The sequence below is a fragment of the Bos indicus x Bos taurus genome, chromosome 7 (genome assembly GCF_003369695.1).
Source record: "Bos indicus x Bos taurus breed Angus x Brahman F1 hybrid chromosome 7, Bos_hybrid_MaternalHap_v2.0, whole genome shotgun sequence".
Classification (NCBI taxonomy): Eukaryota; Metazoa; Chordata; class Mammalia; order Artiodactyla; family Bovidae; genus Bos; species Bos indicus x Bos taurus.
This window is the reverse complement of record NC_040082.1, coordinates 100,331,799-100,351,515: the sequence shown is the minus strand read 5'-3', so window position 1 is coordinate 100,351,515 and position 19,717 is coordinate 100,331,799. Positions and strand designations below refer to the sequence as shown.

General features: G+C 40.1%; 1 protein-coding gene and 1 pseudogene across 1 annotated transcript; both read left to right on the top strand.

Annotated features, from left to right (window-relative positions):
• The first annotated feature begins 443 nt into the window (after positions 1–443).
• LOC113896409 (olfactory receptor 7A17-like) lies at positions 444–1,412 on the top strand. Its single transcript, XM_027548605.1, has one exon. The coding sequence runs from the start codon at positions 444–446 to the stop codon at positions 1,410–1,412; it is 969 nt and encodes a 322-aa protein (XP_027404406.1).
• A 12,368-nt stretch (positions 1,413–13,780) lies between these two features.
• On the top strand, positions 13,781–14,728 carry LOC113896408 (annotated as a pseudogene).
• Positions 14,729–19,717: the final 4,989 nt, after the last annotated feature.

Below are 19,717 nucleotides of genomic sequence, written 5' to 3'. Positions count from 1 at the left end.
CCCCCCTGACCTTGAATGTAGAGTAGCTCCTCTCTGCCCTCCTGGGCCTGCACAGCCACCACTTTTTTAATTTACTGGCGGGGCGGGGTATGTGTGCAGGGGCGGCAAGAATACTGGAGTGGGTTGCCATTCCCTCCTCCAGGAGATCTCCCTGAGCCAGGGATTGAACCCAGGTCTCCTGCACTGTAGGCAGATGCTTTACCATCTGAACCACTAGGGAAGTTACATTTCTCATGACAACAGTAGAATGCATGATTTCTTTGGGAATATGCTGAGAATGGGTCAAAAATGCCCAGGTAGAGATGAAATAGAACTTTTCTAAACACAAGATATTAAAATTAATTTATTGAGAGCAAAATAGAAATTGCATTATGTGAGTTATGCTAATTTGTGTGAACATTACTCATGTTATTTTCATTTTTCCTGGTAGTCACCTCCACCACATGGAACCAGGTAACAATACACAATCTTCGGAACTTTTTCTTCTGGGATTCTCAGAGGATCCAGAATTGCAGCCCCTCATCTTTGGACTTTTCCTCTGCATGTACCTGATCACTGTGTTTGGAAATCTGCTCATTATCCTGGTCATCATCTCTGACTTCCACCTTCACACTCCCATGTACTTCTTCCTCTCCAACTTGTCCTTTGTAGACATCTGCTTCACCTCTACAACCATCCCAAAGATGCTGAAGAATATCGAGAACCAGAGCAAAGTCATAACCTATGAAGGCTGCATCGTCCAGGTGTATTTTTGCATATTCCTTGCAGGATTAGATGACTTCCTCCTGATAGTGATGGCCTACAACCGCTTTGTGGCCATATGCCACCCCCTGCACTACACAGTCGTCATGAACCCTCGGCTCTGTGGACTGCTGGTATTGGTGTCCTGGATGGTGAGTGCTATGCATTCCTTGTTACAAAGTTTAGTGGCTTTGCAGCTGACTTTCTGTACAAAGGTGGAAATTCCCCAATTTTTTTGTGAACTCAATCAGATGGTCCAACTTGCCTGTTCTGACACCTTTCTTAATAACATGGTGATGTATTTGGCATCAGTGCTACTAGCTGGTGGGCCGTTTGCTGGTATCCTTTACTCTTACTCTAAGATAGTCTCTTCCATACGAAGAATCTCATCAACTCAGGGAAAGTTTAAAGCATTTTCCACTTGTGCATCTCATCTCGCAGTTGTCTTTTTATTTTATTGTACGAGCCTAGGAGTGTACCTTAGCTCTGCTGCTACACACAGCTCACACTCAAGTGCAATAGCCTCCGTGATGTACACTGTGGTCATACCCATGCTGAACCCATTCATCTACAGTCTGAGGAACAAAGACATAAAGAGGGCTCTGAAGAGAGTCTGTGAAATAGTAGGTATAAAAAGGCCAATTGTCCTGGGGCAGATGAAGTGCCCTTGACTGCATTGCTCAGAGCCTGAGAAACAGTAATTGTGACACTTTCCTCAGTGTGGAATAAAATTTGCTACTTCTACTTATTTCCTTGGATGTCCATTTTTATAAAAATTCAACTTTTCTATACAATCTCAGTTACTCACATCATTAAACTTTCTTTTCATTCTATCATTTAGGTATTTTTTTTTAAGTTGTGCTTTTTTCTACTTCAAAATTTTCCAAACTTTGAATATGAAATATTTGGGCATTTCTATTTTTTATGGGTGACACGAGGAATAATACTTTCTTAAATGACAGATGTCATCCTGAGTAATTTTTGCGTTGCTTTGGAAACAAATGTTATGAGATATATTACTAATGTAAAAAAGTGTACAAGTGAAATCCAAGGCAATTTATATAATTTTATAAGAGGGTTGACTGAATCAGAGGGTGTGGAGCTATGTATAAGGAAGATTGATTGCAATGTTACAGGCAAATTTTCAATTGCACAAGGTGCCATTGCTCCAAACGCTGCATTATTCAAGGGTCAAATATTTCTATATGTATAGTGTGTGTATATATCTCATGATCAAAGATGATGCACTAGAGAGCTTGGCTGCCTATCCAGTCATGTGGTTCAGTTCACAATTTGTGAAAACATGCTTGCCAATATCCTGCTTACCTAGGAAGAAACTGCAATGGAATAAGTTTTTAATATAATTATCTGTAATACAATTTAAAAACAGTAGTGAATGCTATCTTTAAATATTAGAATAAATGCACAGAATGAAATTACTGAAATTGATCTCAGTTCTATACCTTTTTAAATTTTATTCAGTTACATGTTGCTGCATAACCATTCATCCTAACAGTAACTGCTCTAATATAATGTCTTTATTATCAAATGAGATTTGATATTAAGGAGTTGTTCTGATCTCTGCTGGATTTCTCATGAGTCTATGTTTCTCAGTAATTCTATGTGTTGGAACTCTAAAGCTCATCCATGAGGTTGTATGGAGCCATGTAGCAATTCTTTCTTCTCTAATATGTGATAGTCTTCTCCATTTATTTGTGTATTTTAATCTTATGCTTATGCATGTGTCCTCAGCAGTGTCTGGTCTTTGTGACCCCAGGGACTTTAGCTCACCAGGCTCCTCTGTCCATGGGCTTCTCCAGGCAAGAATACTGGAGTGGGTTGCCATTTCCCCTTCAGGGAATTTTCTTGATCCTGGGATCAAACCTACATCTCCTTCATCTCTTGCATTGGCAGGTGGATTCTTAACCACTGAGCCCCCTGGAAAGCCCGACTTTTAACCGTATAGATTGTGGGGAAAAGTTTATTACCGGTGACATCAGTATTATGGTGGCAGAAGACACTCCCTTTGTTTCTCCCCTCGATCTACAACTTGTAGATAACATCATTCATATATAAAGTTTTTTTTTTTTTTTCCTACCAAACACATCGGGACACCAGAGATACACACAGTTGTATGTCTGAAGGTGAGCAGATTTTTCACATGGAGGAGATGGAGTCAGGGGAACAGCAGAGGCAGTGATGCTGATCCCAGCCCATGGCTGAGACTGCTGAGCCCGCAGCCCCAGAGCACCTGGGCGTCCCACTGGAGGTGGTATACATAGCCCTGGCCTCCTGGATGCAGTGGCAAAGGCAGGCCCAGGGAACCAAGCATCAGTGGGGGTGGGCAGGGGCTCAAACAAGGTCACCCTGCATGTGGCAAGAGCACCTACCACTCTGGGAGCCCCCAGCAAAGATGCCAGCCACATCAGGGACCCTGACAACACCAGGCCACCAGTGATGCTGGAGGCACAATCATTGATGGCAAGGACAATGATAATGCCTTTGGAAGAGGCCATGAAATGCAAAAAATGTAGTTCCTCAAATATAGCCAGGAGCAGCTCATGTGAAACAAACCTAAACCTTGTGCCACAAAGTCACTTAATTAATGCATATATATGGAATTTAGAAAGATGGTAAAGATAACCCTGTATGCAAGACAGCAAAAGAGACACAGATGTATAGAACAGTCTTTTGGACTCTGTGGGAGAGGGAGAGGGTGGGGTGATTTGGGAGAATGGCGTTGAAACATGTATAATATCATATATGAAATGAAAAATAAATAAATGAACTATTGGAAAAGACTCTGATGCTGGGAGGGATTGGGGGCAGGAGGAGAAGGGGACGACAGAGGATGAGATGGCTGGATGGCATTATTGACTCGATGGACGTCAGTCTGGGTGAACTCCAGGAGTTGGTGATGGACAGGGAGGCCTGGCCTGCTGCGATTCATGGGATCGCAAAGAGTCAGATACGACTGAGTGACTGAACTGAACTGAACACCACCCCCCCACCAAAAAAAAAAAAAGAAAAGAAAAACGTAGGACATTTGTTAGCTATCTGTTGAATTGTTAGAATCAAAGTATACAAGGCTTTACCTACGTAAGAAAACTGCTCGTTCAAATGCATGGACAGAGGAGCAACCCACTGAGCACCATGAAAACCATAGTAACATGGAATCACAAAGAGAAAATGAGAGTTTTCCATGAACTAATTTAACGTCATGTAAGATTGTGATCAACCAAGTGGAGAATTCAAAATAGTGTCATGAAGAAGCTCAACAAGCTACAAGAAAACTCACAAAGACACATCAGTTAGCTGAGGAATAAAAATAATGAACATAAGGAACAGTTTCTAAAATAATGAAAGCTCTCAAACATAAGTAAACAGAAATTCTGGTGCTGAAGAACTCAGTAATTGAGATGAAGGATGAATTACAAAGCACTTGAAGTGGAGACCATATGGAGTAGAGAGATAGTGAGTACAAAGGTAGAATGATTCAGGTAGATGTGAGGACAGAACTAAGATTTTTCTTTTTTTTAATGAAGATGTTCTCTGAGAGACTTCTGACTCTACTAGAACAGGTAAGAAGGATACTGGGTGTCTCAAAAGCAGAAGAGAGGGAGAAAGGATCAGAGAGATTATGTAGAGAAATAATAGCTGAGAATTTTCCAGGTCTAGGGAAGGAACCGAATGCACACATCCACAGAGGTATAATAGGACACATAAATGTTTCAATGCAAAAGACCTTCTCCAACACACACGTATTAAAACTGTCAAAAGTCAATGAACGAAAAGACTTCCCTGGTGGTGCAGTAAGCAAGAATCTGCCTGCTAAGGTGGAAACAGGCACTGGGGGTGATGTCTGGTCTGGAAAGATTCCACACGCCACAAAGTCACTAAGCCGGGGCTCCACAACTACTGAGCCTGTACTGTAGAGCCTGTGCTCTGCAGCAAGAGAGGTCACCATGGTGAAGAGTAGCGCCCCCCACCTCCATAACCAGAGAAAGCCCCCGCAAAGCAAGGAAGACTCGGTGCAGTCAGAAATGCAGCAAATAAATAAAGAAAGAAATTTTAAAAGTCAGTGAAAGAATGCTGTTTTTAGTGAAAGAATTTTTTTTTATATATACTGATATATATATATATATATATATATATATATATATATATATATGGCAATCAACAAGGACCTAGGGTATTAAATACAGGGAAATAAACATAATATCTTGTAATAATCTATACTGGAAAAAGAATATAAAAAAGAATATATGTGTGTGTGTATATGTATGTGTATATATACATATATATATATATATATAATTTTGCTGTAAACCTGGAACTAATATGACATTGTAAATCAATTACATTTAAATAAAAATTATTAAAAAGAAACAAAATTAAAGGTATCCAGGAAAAAGTGAACACCCTGCAAAGATACCTGCATTGGGTTATCAACAAATTTCTTAGCACAGACTCCACATTCCAAGAGAGAATGGAATATCATTCTCAAACTATTGTGATATAGAAACTGCTAGCCAAGAATCCTCCATCTAGCAAAGATATCCTTCAGATATGAAGAAGAAATAAAGGTTCTACCAGATAAAGAAAAGCTGAGGGAGTTTCACATCCAGAGCTGTCATATAAGCAAAGTTGAAGTGTTCTCTTCTACCTGAAATGAGAAGGCAAAAGTACCCCAAAAATCATGTTGATAGACAGAAACAGAAAACTTAAACTATATATCAGACTAAGTCAACTCAATTAAAATAAATAAATAAACAACCATATTAAAAGTGGGTAAAGGACCCTCAATAGACGTTTTCTCCCAAGGAAGATATACACATGGCCAACAGACACGTGAAAAGAGGCTTAATATCATTAATCTTCAAGGAAAGAGAAACCAAAATCACAGTGAGGTACAACTTCCACAGTAAGAATGGCTATTATCAAAGAAAAAATCAACAAGTTGATGAGGGCCACATGATAACAGGAAACGATATATGGATTTCAAAATTTCTTCTTCTGCAATTATCAGAGAAACCAGAACTGCAACACTTCATATTTGCACATTTTCTCTCCATGTACCAGATCACTGTGCTCAGAAACCTGTTTATTATCCTGGTCACCATCAATGACTCCCACCTCCACAGTTCAGTTCAGTTCAGTCACTCAGTCTTATCTGACTCTTTGCGACCCCATGAATCGCAGCAGGCCAGGCCTCCCTGTCCATCACCAACTCCCGGAGTTCACCCAGACTGACGTCCATCGAGTCAATAATGCCATCCAGCCATCTCATCCTCTGTCGTCCCCTTCTCCTCCTGCCCCCAATCCCTCCCAGCATCAGAGTCTATTCCAATGAGTCAACTCTTCCATGAGGTGGCCAAAGTACTGGAGTTTCAGCTTTAGCATCATTCCTTCCAAAGAAATCCCAGGCTGATCTCCTTCAGAATGGACTGGTTGGATCTCCTTGCAGCCCAAGGGACTCTCAAGAGACTTCTCCAGCACCACAGTTCAAAAGCATCAATTCTTCAGCACTCAGCCTTCACAGTCCAACTCTCACATCCGTACATGACCACAGGAAAAACCATAGCCTTGACTAGATGAATCTTCATTGGCAAAGTAATGTTTCTGCTTTTCAATATGCCATCTAGGTTGGTCATAACTTTCCTTGCAAGGAGTAAGCGTCACCATCTGCAGTGATGTTGGAGCCCCCCAAAATAAAGTCTGACACTGTTTCCACTCTTCCCCCATCTATTTCCCATGAAATGATGGGACCAGATGCCGTGATCTTCGTTTTCTGAATGTTGAGCTTTAAGCCAACTTTTTCACTCTCCTCTTTCACTTTTATCAAGAAGCTCTTTAGTTCCTCTTCACTTTCTGCCACAAGGCTGGTGTAATCTGCATATCTGAGGTTCTTGATATTTCTCCTGGCAATCTTGATTCCAGCTTGTGCTTCTTCCAGCCCAGTGTTTCTCATGATGTACTCTGCATATAAGTTAAATAAGCAGGGTGACAATATACAGCCTTGACATACTACTTTTCCTATATGGAACCAGTCTGTTGTTCCATGTCCAGTTCTAACTGTTGCTTCCTGACCTGCATACAAATTTCTCAAGAGGCAGATCAGTTGTTATGGTATTCCCATCTCTTTCAGAATTTTCCACAGTTTATTGTGATCCACACAGTCAAAGGCTTTGGCATAGTCAATAAAGCAGAAAGAGATATTTTTCTGGAACTCTCTTGCTTTTTCCATGATCCAGTGGATGTTGGCAATTGGATCTCTGGTTCCTCTGCCTTTTATAAAACCAGCTTGAACATCAGGAAGTTCATGGTTCACATATTGCTGAAGCCTGGCTTAGAGAATTTTGAGCATTATTTTACTAGCATGTGAGATGAGTGCAATTGTGCGGTAGTTTGAGCACTCTTTGGCATTGCCTTTCTTTGGGATTGGAATGAAAACTGACCTTTTCCAATCCTGTGGCCAATGCTGAGTTCTCCAAATTTGCTGACATATTGAGTGCAGCACTTTCACAACATCACCTTTCAGGATTTGAAGTAGCTCAACTGGAATTCCATCACCTCCACTAGCTTTGTTCGTAGTGATGCTCTACATACCCATGCAATTCTTCTTTTCCAATCTGTTCTTTTAAGGTATGTTTCATATTCACTACCATCCTGAAGAAGGCAAAGCTGTAACCTATGAATATACTTTTACCTACTCTTTGTAGATTTGGGCAGCATTGTACTGACCACAAAGACCTATGACCACTTCATGGCCATCTATCAAATTCTGCACTAACCTGTTGCCATGAACCCCGCCCCACCCACATACACTTTGTGGATTGCTGGTTCTGGTGTTTGGTTCATGAGTGCCATGCATTCTTTGTTATAAAGATTAACAGTGTTGCAACTGTCGTTCTGTACCTTCTTGGAATTCTGTACTTTTCCTGCAAAATCAAATAAGATGTCCAACTAGTCAATTGTGACACCTTTCTTAATGACATGATGATGTAATTTGAAACTGTTATATTCCAGGTTGGTAATGGACTGGTTTCAAATAGGGAAAGGAATATGTCAAAGCTGTATATTGTCCCTCTGCTTATTTAACTTATATGTGGAGTACATCATGAGAAATGCTGGGTTGGATGAAGCACAAGCTGGAATCAAGATTGCCAGGAGAAATAGCAATAACCTCAGATATGCAGATGACACCACCCTTATGGCAGAAAGTGAAGAGGAACTAAAGAGCCTCTTGATGACAGTGAAAGAGGACAGTGAAAAAGCACTCATAAAATTCAACATTCAAAAAACTAAGATCATGGCATCTGGTCCCATCACTTCAAGGGAAAGAGATGGGGAAACATGAACCAGTCAGAGACTTCATTTTCTTAGGCTCCAAAATTACTGCAGATGGTGACTGCAGTCATGAAATTAAAAGACACTTGCTCTTTGGAAGAAAAGCTTTGACAAACCTCGACAGTGTATTATAAAGCAGGGATTTTGCCAAAAAAAGTCCATATAGTCAAAGCTATGATTTTTCCAATAGTCATGTATGGATGTGAGAGTTGGACCATAAAGAAGTCTGTGCACTGAAGAATTGATACTTCTGAACTGTGGTGTTGGAGAAGACTCTTGAGAGTCCCTTGGACTGCAAGATCAAACGAGTCAATCCTAAAGCAAACCAATCCTGAATATTCACTGAAGTACTGATGCTCAAGCTCAAGCTCCAATATTTTGGCCACTTGGTGTGAAGAGCTGACTTGTTAAAAAGACCCTGATGCTGGGAAAGATTGAAGGCAGGAGGAGAAGGGGACAAAAGAGGATGAGATGGTTGGATGGCATCATGGACTCGATGGACATGAGTTTGAGCAAGCTCCAGGATATGGTGAGGGACAGGGAAGCCTGGCATGCTGCAGTCCATGCGGTCACAAAGAGATACAACTGAGTGACTGAACAACAAATGTCTTACCTGGGATCTTTTACTCTAAGATAGTTTCCTCTCTATCTGGAATACCATCAGCTTGGGGGAAGTACAAAGTGCTTTCCACCTGTGCATATCAACTCTCACTTGTATCCTTGTTTTACTGGACAGGCTTTGACTGTACCTCAGCCCTGTGACTACTCATGCCCTTCTGCTTAAAGTCAAGTGCAAAAACCTCGGTGATATACACTGTGATCACACCTGTCCTGAGCCCCTTCATCTATAGTCTAATATATGAAGACATACACAGGACTCTGAAAAGATTATTAGAAGTGGCAAGTATCAAAGTACCACCAGTGGTAGTGTTAAAGAAGTTCCCTTCTTTTCAGGGTGTAAAGAATTTGAACTGGAATCTGATATTCTGGCTTAAATGATCAGAAACACAGTCCTTGGACCGCTAGAGACCTGAGGAATCTGAATAAACATTTAAACCACAGACCTTGGTGATTTGTATGAACAAATTGTATGAACAGTGAATTTATAGATATTCTTGTCTGAAATAGGATTTCTCATATTCTTACGCTGCCTTGGACAGGAGAATTATTTGTATTGGATGCTGTTCTGTGGTTTATAGGAGATTAGTAGCATCCCTTCAGATAATTCCAAGTATCTCCAGTGTCAAAATCATGTCTGGTTGAGAATCACTGTGACAGAGTTCCAGAACTAAGAGACCTCAATCCAGACTCCAGCCCTTACTTGGTTTGTAGTTTTATTTAGAACATTAAATCCTTCTGAGTTCCAATCTGACAACATAGAATGGAGTTCATAAAAGTGCTACCTCAAAAAACACATTATTTAAAAAATTAAATTTGACAATCACTATACCTGCCTTTGAACTGTGGTGTTGGAGAAGACTCTTGAGAGCCCCTTGAACTGCAAGGAGATCCAACCAGTCCATTCTGAAGGAGATCAGCCCTGGGATTTCTTTGGAGGGAATGATGCTGAAGCTGAAACTCCAGTACTTTGGCCACCTCATGCGAAGTGTTGACTCATTGGAAAAGATTCTGATGCTGGGAGGGATTGGGGGCAGGAGGAGAAGGGGACGACAGAGGATGAGATGGCTGGGTGGCATCACTGACTCAATGAACGTGAGTCTGGGTGAACTCCAGGAGTTGGTGATGGACAGGGAGGCCTGGCCTGCTGCGATTCATGGGGTCGCAAAGAGTCAGACATGACTTAGTTATTGAACTGAACTGAACTGATACCATGCTAAGATAGTTTAATGGCCATGTATTAGTCACTCAGTTGTGTCGAACTACATGTGACCGCATGAACTGTAGCCTACCAGGCTCTTCCATCCATGGGATACTCCAGGGAAGAATACTGGAGTGGGTTGCTATTTCCTCCTCCAGGGAATCTTCCCAACCCAGGGATCAAATCTGCATCTCTAATGTCTCCTGCTTTGGCAGGCATATTCTTTACCACTGAGCTACCTGGGAAGCCTGGTTTATGGTCATATTAATATCATATCAAGCTTCTCTGATAACTCAGTTAGTAAAGAATCCACCTGCAACACAGGAGATCCTCGTTCAATTCCTGTGTCTGGAAGATCCATCGGATAAGGGATAGGCTACCCAGTCCAGTATTCCTGGGCTTCCCTTGTGGCTCAGCCGGTAAATAATCTGCCTGGAATGCGGGAGACCTGTGTTTGATCCCTGGGTTGGGAAGATTCCTGGGAAAGGGAATGGCTACCCAATCCAGGACGCTTGCTTGCAGATTTCATGACTGTATAGTCCATGTGGGGCAAAGAGTCAGACACGACTGAGCGATTTTCACTTATCATATCAACATATGGTATTTCATATGTTGATATGATATAAATATTTTTCTTATAGTATAAACATTTTATAATGAGAGACTAAAGGGCAGCTGTTGACTTCTGATATATCTGAGAAACTTGTAATTGGCTTGGAAAAACTAGCATGAATCCAGGCAGTATAATACCCACAATTTAATACTGAAGGAGCAATGTTATCCACAGTTCTGAAGAGGGAAATAGTAGTTTTAAAGATTTCAGTAGTTTATTTTGTTGTTATTGTTTTCCTCTACCACAAATCAAAGCTTTGGAGACCCAAGGGACCTCATCAAGACAAATCCTCAGTGTTATGGTTTAAAAAAGATTTTGATCTCAGGGGTGTGATGAGGTTCTGGGAACCTTAGTGCTTTGAAAGCAGGAGAATTGAAGGGGAAGGAAGGAATGATAAAAACGGAATCACCCAACTTATAATGCAATCACCTAGCAACAGAGAATCAACAGAAAAACAATTGCATTGTGTCCAGCCCAGTGTCCCCAAGGGAAATCATGTACTTGGAGGCTTGAGTAACAAAAGGAAAATATACCCAATTAGCTGACGTGTGTGCATGCTTGCTACGTCCCTTCAGTCCTGTCCAATTCTTTGAGACCCCATGGACTGTAGCCCTCTAGGCAACTCTGTCTGTGGGATTCTCCAGGCAAGAACACTGGAGTGGGTTGCCATGCAGTCCTCCAGGGGATTTTCCTGACCCAGGGATCAAGCCCCCATCTCCTGTGACTCCTGCATTGCAGGTGGATTCTTTATCACTGAGCCTCCAGAGAAGCCCTGTGAGCTGACACAAGAATCTGGTAATATCTCCTTTGCTGCAGCCCCTCAGCCTGTGCCACTTTGGTTGATGAGGGCCTAGTTCTTAATTTAGATTCCTGAATCTCTCTGGGACACAATGCTTGATTTTATCCCTTCCTGTTGTCTTGTTTAGGTACAAAAATTCTGTCTGCATCATTAATCATTTAGAAAGGAACTTGGACTTCTACAGGGAACGCCTTCTCTCTCAATCTGCAGGCAGGTGAGAGCTCCACACACATTTCAGGAGAGGGTCAGAGAGGACAGAAGCCGGGAGCATGTACCCGAGGTCACCTGAGGACCAATCTAGCATAGTCCAGAGGCCAGAGGTCACTGTGGTTATTATCTGGCTTTCCTGATATTAGTGTATCTATTTAGGTCTAAAAATAAAGTGAACCCTTCACTCGTCAGTGTTGACAAATGGTAATAAAGGAAGTTCAGTTAGAAGGGATGGTTGTGGTGGTTTAGCTGCTAAGTTGTATCTGATCCTTTTGCGACCCCATGGACTGTAGCCCACCTGTCTCCTCTGTCCATGGAATTTCCCAGGCCAGAATCCTGGAGTGGGTTGCAATTTCCTTCTCCAGGGAATCTTCCTGACCAAGGGACTGAAACTTGGCCTCCTGGATTGCAGGCGGATTTTTTACTAATGAGCCACCAAGGAAGCCCCATTAGAAGGAATGGGAGGCATCAAAGGCTTCCAGTAAAAGTAGACAATAAGTCTAATAATCTTATTTATGAACTGAAGTAAGCAAATAGGAAGACTCCTCAAGAAAAAGAAATATTCTGCTTCTTCATGTAAAATATATTCAATTTTTGTGGATTTCATTTATTTCTGATTTTGAATTGGTAGTTTATGTTCCATTTGCTTATTCTCTTGGGATATTTAAACTGTAAGTTATATCACATCATGAATATATCCCTGTTTATGTCTTTGGAAAACTATGTTTTTCTTTATTATTATTTTTTGGGCATCAAGGAGATGCCACTGGAATTGGAATATTGATGAAGCAAGGAAACTTTTCTTTGATGCATTGTCTCAGGGGTCATTTGAGCTTATTGCATATTTTCCCTCTTAATTTGCCTATGTCCATTTCATTTCTCTTTTTTCTTTCTTTCTCATGCTTTTCATTCTTCTCTAAATACCGAGAAGAAATTGGCCTTACCAACGTTGATCCCCAAATTTATTGTTCTATAGGAAGCTTATAAACTGGAAATTGGGGGTGGGATGTGTAGGGAGATAAGAGGGAGGTTCAGAAGGGAGGGAATATATGTATGCATATGGTTGATTCATGTTGAGGTTTGACAGAAAACAACAAAATTCTGTAAAGCTATTATGCTTCAATTAAAAAACACATAAATTAAAAAAAATCTTGGAACTTCTGAGTAAAAGTGATACATTCTTTGGAGAATAATAATTTGATCTGACAAACTTGATGTGTTAACTATTCATTGCCTAATGAGGGTGGATCTGGGTGACCAGTTTATGATAGTAACACAAGCCAGAAACATTGTGTGTGTGTGTGTGTGTGTGTGTGTATGTGTGTGTGTGTGCATGTGTGTGTTTGCCTATGCCTTGTGAAGAGAGACCAGTGCTTAAAGCAGAGGCATCTGTACTCATATGTTAAGATGACTTATAATACAGAGGTCAGAAGTTGTTCAATAGATGGAACGAAGTAGGGAAACTGACATAATTCACAGGATGGTTTTAAACTAAATTCATAAAATACAAGGAACCACATGGAAGGAGGGATTCTCTATGTGCTGAAGATTCAGCTGTAGCAGGGAGGCCACCTTGCTCCTCAGCATCCTGACAACATCTCTAATCACTCCCCCTCCTACTTATTCCTTCACCCCACTGGATTCCCTGTTTGCACTTGAACATGTGGAACAAGCATCTTTGTCAGGTTCTTAGCAGTGGCAGCTCCCTCTGCCAGGCACACACTTCTTCTGACATCACAAAGGCTTCTTCTCTCTCTCTTCAGGAGTCTTCAAACATCACCTAGTTTGAAGCTCTTCTCTGAACACTCAGGACAAAATAACACCTCCTACCACTCTCTCCTTTATACCTGGTTTTGTTTTCTTCCTAGCATCTGTGACATTCTGACATATTCTATCATGTTGTATTTGAATATCCTCATTCACCATCCTTGGTTAGGAGAGATTTATTTTTCATCACTTTCTACTGGGTCAGCACTAAATACGTATTTCTCAAATAAATGAAGAAATACCTTATTAGAACTCTAAAATATATGAGCCCTTTGCCAATGAGATGAGAATGGGACAAAAAATCTTTGTCAGGGATGAAATGGAACATACTTTGGAAGAGAACTTTTCTATGAATAAGTTATTAAGATCAATTACTTGAGGGCTAAATAGAAATTGCAGTATTTCAGCTATGTGAATTATGCCAGTTTGTGTGCAAACTAGTCATGTGGTTTTCCTTTTTCCTGGTAGTCACCTCCACCCCATGGAATCAGAGAATAATATACGAATTTCAGAATTTCTTCTTCTGGGACTTTCAGAAGAATAAGAACTGCAGCCTCTCATATTTGGGCTCTTCCTCTCCATGTACCTAATCACTGTGTTTGGAAACCTGTTCATCATGTTGGCCGTCAGCTCAGACTCCCACCTCCACACCCCCATGTACTTCTTCCTCTCCAACCTGTCCTTTGTAGACATCTGTTTCACCTCCACCACCATCCCAAAGATGCTATGGAACATCCAGACAGAGAGCAAAGGTATCACCTATGAAGGCTGCATCACCCAGATGTATTTTTACATGCTGTTTGCAGGATTAGATGACATTCTTCTGACAGTGATGGCCTATGATTGGTATGTGGCCATCTGCCACCCCCTGCACTACATGGTCATCATGAGCCCTTGGCTCTGTGGACTGCTGGTTCTGATATCCTGGGTGCAGATTGCCTTGTATTCCTTGGTACACAGCTTAACGGTGTTGTGATTGTCCTTCTGTCCAGTTGTACAAATCCCCCACTTTTTCCGTGAACTCAGTCAGGTGGTAAAACTTGCTAGTTCTGACAACTTTCTTAATAACATAGTGATGTATTTTTCAGCTGTCCTGATCGGTGCTGGTCCTTTGGCTGGTATCCTTTACTCATATTCTAAAATAGTTTCTTGCATATGTAAAATCACATCAGCTCAGGGGAAGTATAAAACATTTTCCACCTGTGTGTCCCACCTCGCAGTTGTCTTCCTATTTTATTTAACAACCTTAGGAGTTTACCTTAGCTCTGCTGCTTCCCACACCCCGCATTCAAGTACAGTCGCCTCGGTCATGTACACTGTGGTCACACCCATGCTGAATCCTTTCATCTACAGTCTGAGAAACCAAGATATAAAAGAGGGTCTAAAGAGATTGTATTTGATGCCAAGTATAAAAGACCAATTGTACTAGTGCTCTGGATTACATAACTCAAAGTATCAAAACCAGACATTGTTCTTTGTTCATTGTGAAATAAAATTTGCTCCTTGCACTTATTTCCTGGGATTTCCATTTTTCTTTCCTTTTTTGAATTCAGTATCTTTATAGAATTTTAGGAATCTCTCTTTTTAAGCTTTATTCTCAGTCTATATATAGACTGTCTGTATATAGAGAGTTTTTGTTTTTTCCTACCCACCATATTCCAAACTTTGAATCAAAAATATTTGGAAATTCCATTTCTTTGATGGAATATCATAGAATTATGAAGAATTTATTAGGAATAATATCTTTTCATGAGAACATTTAGTCTGTTGTTGTTCAGTTATCCAGTTGTGCCCACCTCTCTGTGACCCCACGGATTGCAGCATGGCAGGCCTGCCTGTCCCTCACCCATTCCCAGAGCTTGCCGAAGTTCATGTTCATTGCATTGGTGATGCCATCCAGCCATCTCATCCCCTCATGTCCTCTTCTCCTTCTGTCCTGATCTTTCCCAGCAGCAGGACTTTTCCAATGAGTCATCTGTTTGCATCAGGTGACCAAAATACTGGAACTTCAGCTTCAGCATCAGGCAGTTTAGTGAATATTCAGGGTTAATCTTACTTAAGACTGACTGGTTTGATCTCCTTGCTGTCCAAGGGACTCTCAGGAGTCTTCTCAAGCAGCGTAGTTCAAAGGCATCAATTATTCCACATTCTGCTTTCTTTATGGTCCAGCTCTCACAATGATACGTGACCACTGGGAAGACCATAGCATTGACTATAAGGACCTTTGTTGGCAGAGTAATAATGTTTCTGCTTTTCAACACACTGTCTAGGTTTGCCATCTGTTTTCTGCCAAGAAGCCATCATCTTCTGATTCCATGGCTGCAGTCACCATCCACAGTGATTTTGGAGCCCAAGAAGAGGAAATATATCACGACTTCCACCTTTCCCCCTTCTATTTGCCATGCAGTAATGGGGCCAGATGCTATTATCTTAGTTGTTTTAATATTTAGTACTAAGCGGGCTCTTCGGGAGATCATTTAATTTACTGGCAGTTAAAGAGGTATTTTGGTAGGTATTACTAATTTCCAATTTGTTAACTTATTTTCTATAGTGTCATTCTTTTTATTTTTTGTGTTTCTTATGATTTGATGATGTATTTAGTGATATGCTTGTGTTCCTTTCTAGATTTTACCTTGTGCAGATTTTTGATGTATGATAAACAAAGGATCTTCATATAATGACATACAATGATGTCTACCTTTAAAAATAAGTTGTCTTTTAAGTTCATACACATATTAATAGCACTACATTTTTACTCCCTGCCCCACATTTTGTGCCTTTGAAGTCACATTTGATACCTCCCTATTTATCCCTTTAATTCTTACTGAAGCTATACTTGATTTTAGAATTATTTTGTCTATTAAGTTTTTTTTTTTTTTAATTTAAACATAAATGACTTTATTAATCCTTCTTATTTCTTTTTTTTTTTTTAATTTTATTTTATTTTTAAACTTTACATAATTGTATTAGTTTTGCCAAATATCAAAATGAATCCACCACAGGCATACATGTGTTCCCCATCCTGAACCCTCCTCCCTCCTCCCTCCCCACACCATTTCACACCAGTCAGAATGGCTGCGATCCTAAAGTCTACAAATAATAAGTGCTGGAGAGGGTGTGGAGAAAAGGGAACCCTCTTACACTGTTGGTGGGAATGCAAACTAGTACAGCCACTATGGAGAACAGTGTGGAGATTCCTTAAAAAACTGGAAATAGAACTGCCTTATGATCCAGCAATCCCACTGCTGGGCATACACACTGAGGAAACCAGAAGGGAAAGAGACACGTGTACCCCAATGTTCATCGCAGCACTGTTTATAATAGCCAGGACATGGAAGCAACCTAGATGTCCATCAGCAGATGAATGGATAAGAAAGCAGTGGTACATGTACACAATGGAGTATTACTCAGCCATTAAAAAGAATACATTTGAATCAGTTCTAATGAGGTGGATGAAACTGGAGCCTATTATACAGAGTGAAGTAAGCCAGAAGGAAAAACATAAATACAGTATACTAACGCATATATATGGAATTTAGAAAGATGGTAACAATAACCTGGTGTACGAGACAGCAAAAGAGACACTGATGTATAGAACAGTCTTATGGACTCTGTGGGAGAGGGAGAGGGTGGGAAGATTTGGGAGAGTGACATTGAAACATGTAAAATATCATGCAAGAAACGAGTTGCCAGTCCAGGTTCGATGCGCGATACTGGATGCTTGGGGCTGGAGCACTGTCTATTAAGTTTTCATACTAGCTTAAGTGATTTGATCCTCAACCCTTCTACACGTTTGCCTTTGCTAGCACGATTTTCTCTTTCTTATAGTTTCTTCCCACTTGCTATGCCTTTTGTCTTTCCTTCTTTGAGAAGGTCCTATAATATTCCATGTAGAGTATGTTTAGAATTGATAAATTCTATTAGTCTTTGATTGGCTGAAAAATTCCTTATCTCTCCCTCAATACTGAATGTTACTCTTTCTGAGTAGAATACCCTAGTTTGCATGTTTTTCCCTCTCAACAGCAAAAGAGACACAGATGTACAGAACAGTCTTTTGGACTCTGTGGGTGAGGGTGAGGGTAGAATGATTTGGGAGAATGGTATTGAAACATGTATAATATCATACATGAAACGAATCTCCAGTCCAGGTTTGATGCATGATACAGGATGCTCAGGGCTGGTACACTGGGATGACCCAGAGGGATGGTAAAGGGAAGGAGGTGGAAGGGGGGTTCAGTATGGGGAACACGTGTACACCCGTTGAGGATTCATGTTGATGTATGGCAAAACCAATACAATATTGTAAAGTAATTAGCATCGAATTAAAATAAATAAATTTATATTTAAAAAAAGAAAAAAAGAAATATATAATACCTCCCCATTTTATCGTACAAAGTTTCTGCAAAAAAAAAAAAAGAAATCAGCTGATTGACTTATGTGCTTCCATCTTACATGACACTGTTTTATTTTGCTGGCTTTAGAAAACCATATCTTTAACTTTGTGGTTTTAATTGCTGTATCTTTGTGCAGGTTTTATTGCTGTCATTTTGGGGGGACTCTTTTTGCTTCTGGTACCTGAATTTGCTTTTTTATGCAGGTTTGGGAAGTTTTCAGACATAAGTTTATCAGATATGTTTTGACTACCTTTTTATCTGTCTTTTCCTTCCTGGACACTGCAATTGTGCTAGTGTTGGTGTTCTTAATGTAGTCAAATATCTTTCAAAATACTCTCATTTTTAATTTGTTTTTTTCTTTTCTGACTGAATCATTTCCATGATTCTATATTTCAGCTAGCTTATGCATTCTTCTGTATCACCTGGATAACTATTAATTACTTCTAGTGGTTCATTTCATTTAATGTAATGTTCAGTTCAAGCTATCTTTATAGTTCCCTATTAAAATTATAACTGATTCAACAGTCATTTTTACAAAAAATTAAATATTTTATGGTCTTCCACTTATTAACAAAATGCATAGGGTGAATACTGGAAATAAAACTTTTTTTGGAAGATTTCTTGAATCATTTTAGCTTGAGAAAATGGAATTTTATATCTTTACTAATGCATTGATTCCAAATCTGGTAAACTGTTTGTTTCTCTTTCTGTAGCTCTTTTTTAGGCATGATATTTTGTTATTTAAGTTGGGACAAATTCCTGTGTATTTTCATTTTACTTAACTTTGTCTGTTTTCTGAAATTATTTGCCACAGTTAACTCTCACTGTCTTAGACTGGTGTATTTCTGTGGGAACAGTCATGTACAGTTGATGTGTGCCCAGTGGCTTTACTGGAAGAGCTAGATCTGATGTTATCACAATTCATGCCTTTCTTTGGGGTGTACTGATTGCAATCATCTTTCTAGGAGGTATGGAGGGCTTGGGCTTGAGTCAGGTATGAGATATGGTTTCCTCTTTGTTTAGAGGCCAGAAGGAAATGGCATCCCACTCCAGTATTCTTGCCTGGAAAATTCCATGGAGGTCACAAAGACTCAGATGTGACTGAGCGCAGCACACACACATGCACACACATATAATATGCTAAGATAGTTTATGGTGCATATCAACATATAAATATCTCTCCTTATGTAAGTACAAACATTTGTAATGAGGGATTAAAGAATAGCTCTTAACTTCTGATATAACGGGAAATTTCTAATTGACTTGGAGAAACTATCATGCATCCAAAGAGTATATTAACTGTGGTTTTATTCTAAAGTAGCAAAGTCATCCCCCATTTTGAAGAGGAGAAATGTAATGTTTAGAGATTTCAGTGGTTCTGTCCCGGTCCCAAGTCAAAGCATTAAAGACCCAAGGGACCTAGTCAAGACAAATCCTGAATGTTACAATTTAAAGAAAATCTTGTGCTCAGAGACATGATGACATGCTGGGAACCTTAGGGCTTTTCTATTTTATTTTATTTTTTAACTTTACAATATTGTATTGGTTTTGCCATATATCAAAACGAATCCGCTACAGGTATACATGTGTTTCCCATCCTGAACCCTCCTCCCTCCTCCCTCCCCATACCATCCCTCTGGGTCCTCCCAGTGCACCAGCCCCAAGCATCCAGTACACAAAAATAAACTCAAAATGGATTAAAGATCTAAACATAAGATCAGAAACTATAAAACTCCTGGAGGAGGACATAGGCAAAACACTCTCTGACATAAAATCACAGCAGGATCCTCTATGAACCACCTCCCAGAATATTGGAAATAAAAGCAAAAATAAATAAATGGGACCTAATTAAACTTAAAAGCTTCTGCACAACAAAGGAAACTATAAGCAAGGCGAAAAGACAGCCTTCAGAATGGGAGAAAATAATAGCAAATGAAGCAACTGACAAACAACTAATCTCAAAAATATGCAAGCAACTCCTACAGCTCAATTCCAGAAAAATAAATAACCCAATCAAAATATGG

Bases quoted from the DNA above. Each gene is read 5' to 3' on its own strand.
- LOC113896409 (XM_027548605.1), top strand. From the start codon at position 444: ATGGAACCAGGTAACAATACACAATCTTCGGAACTTTTTCTTCTGGGA.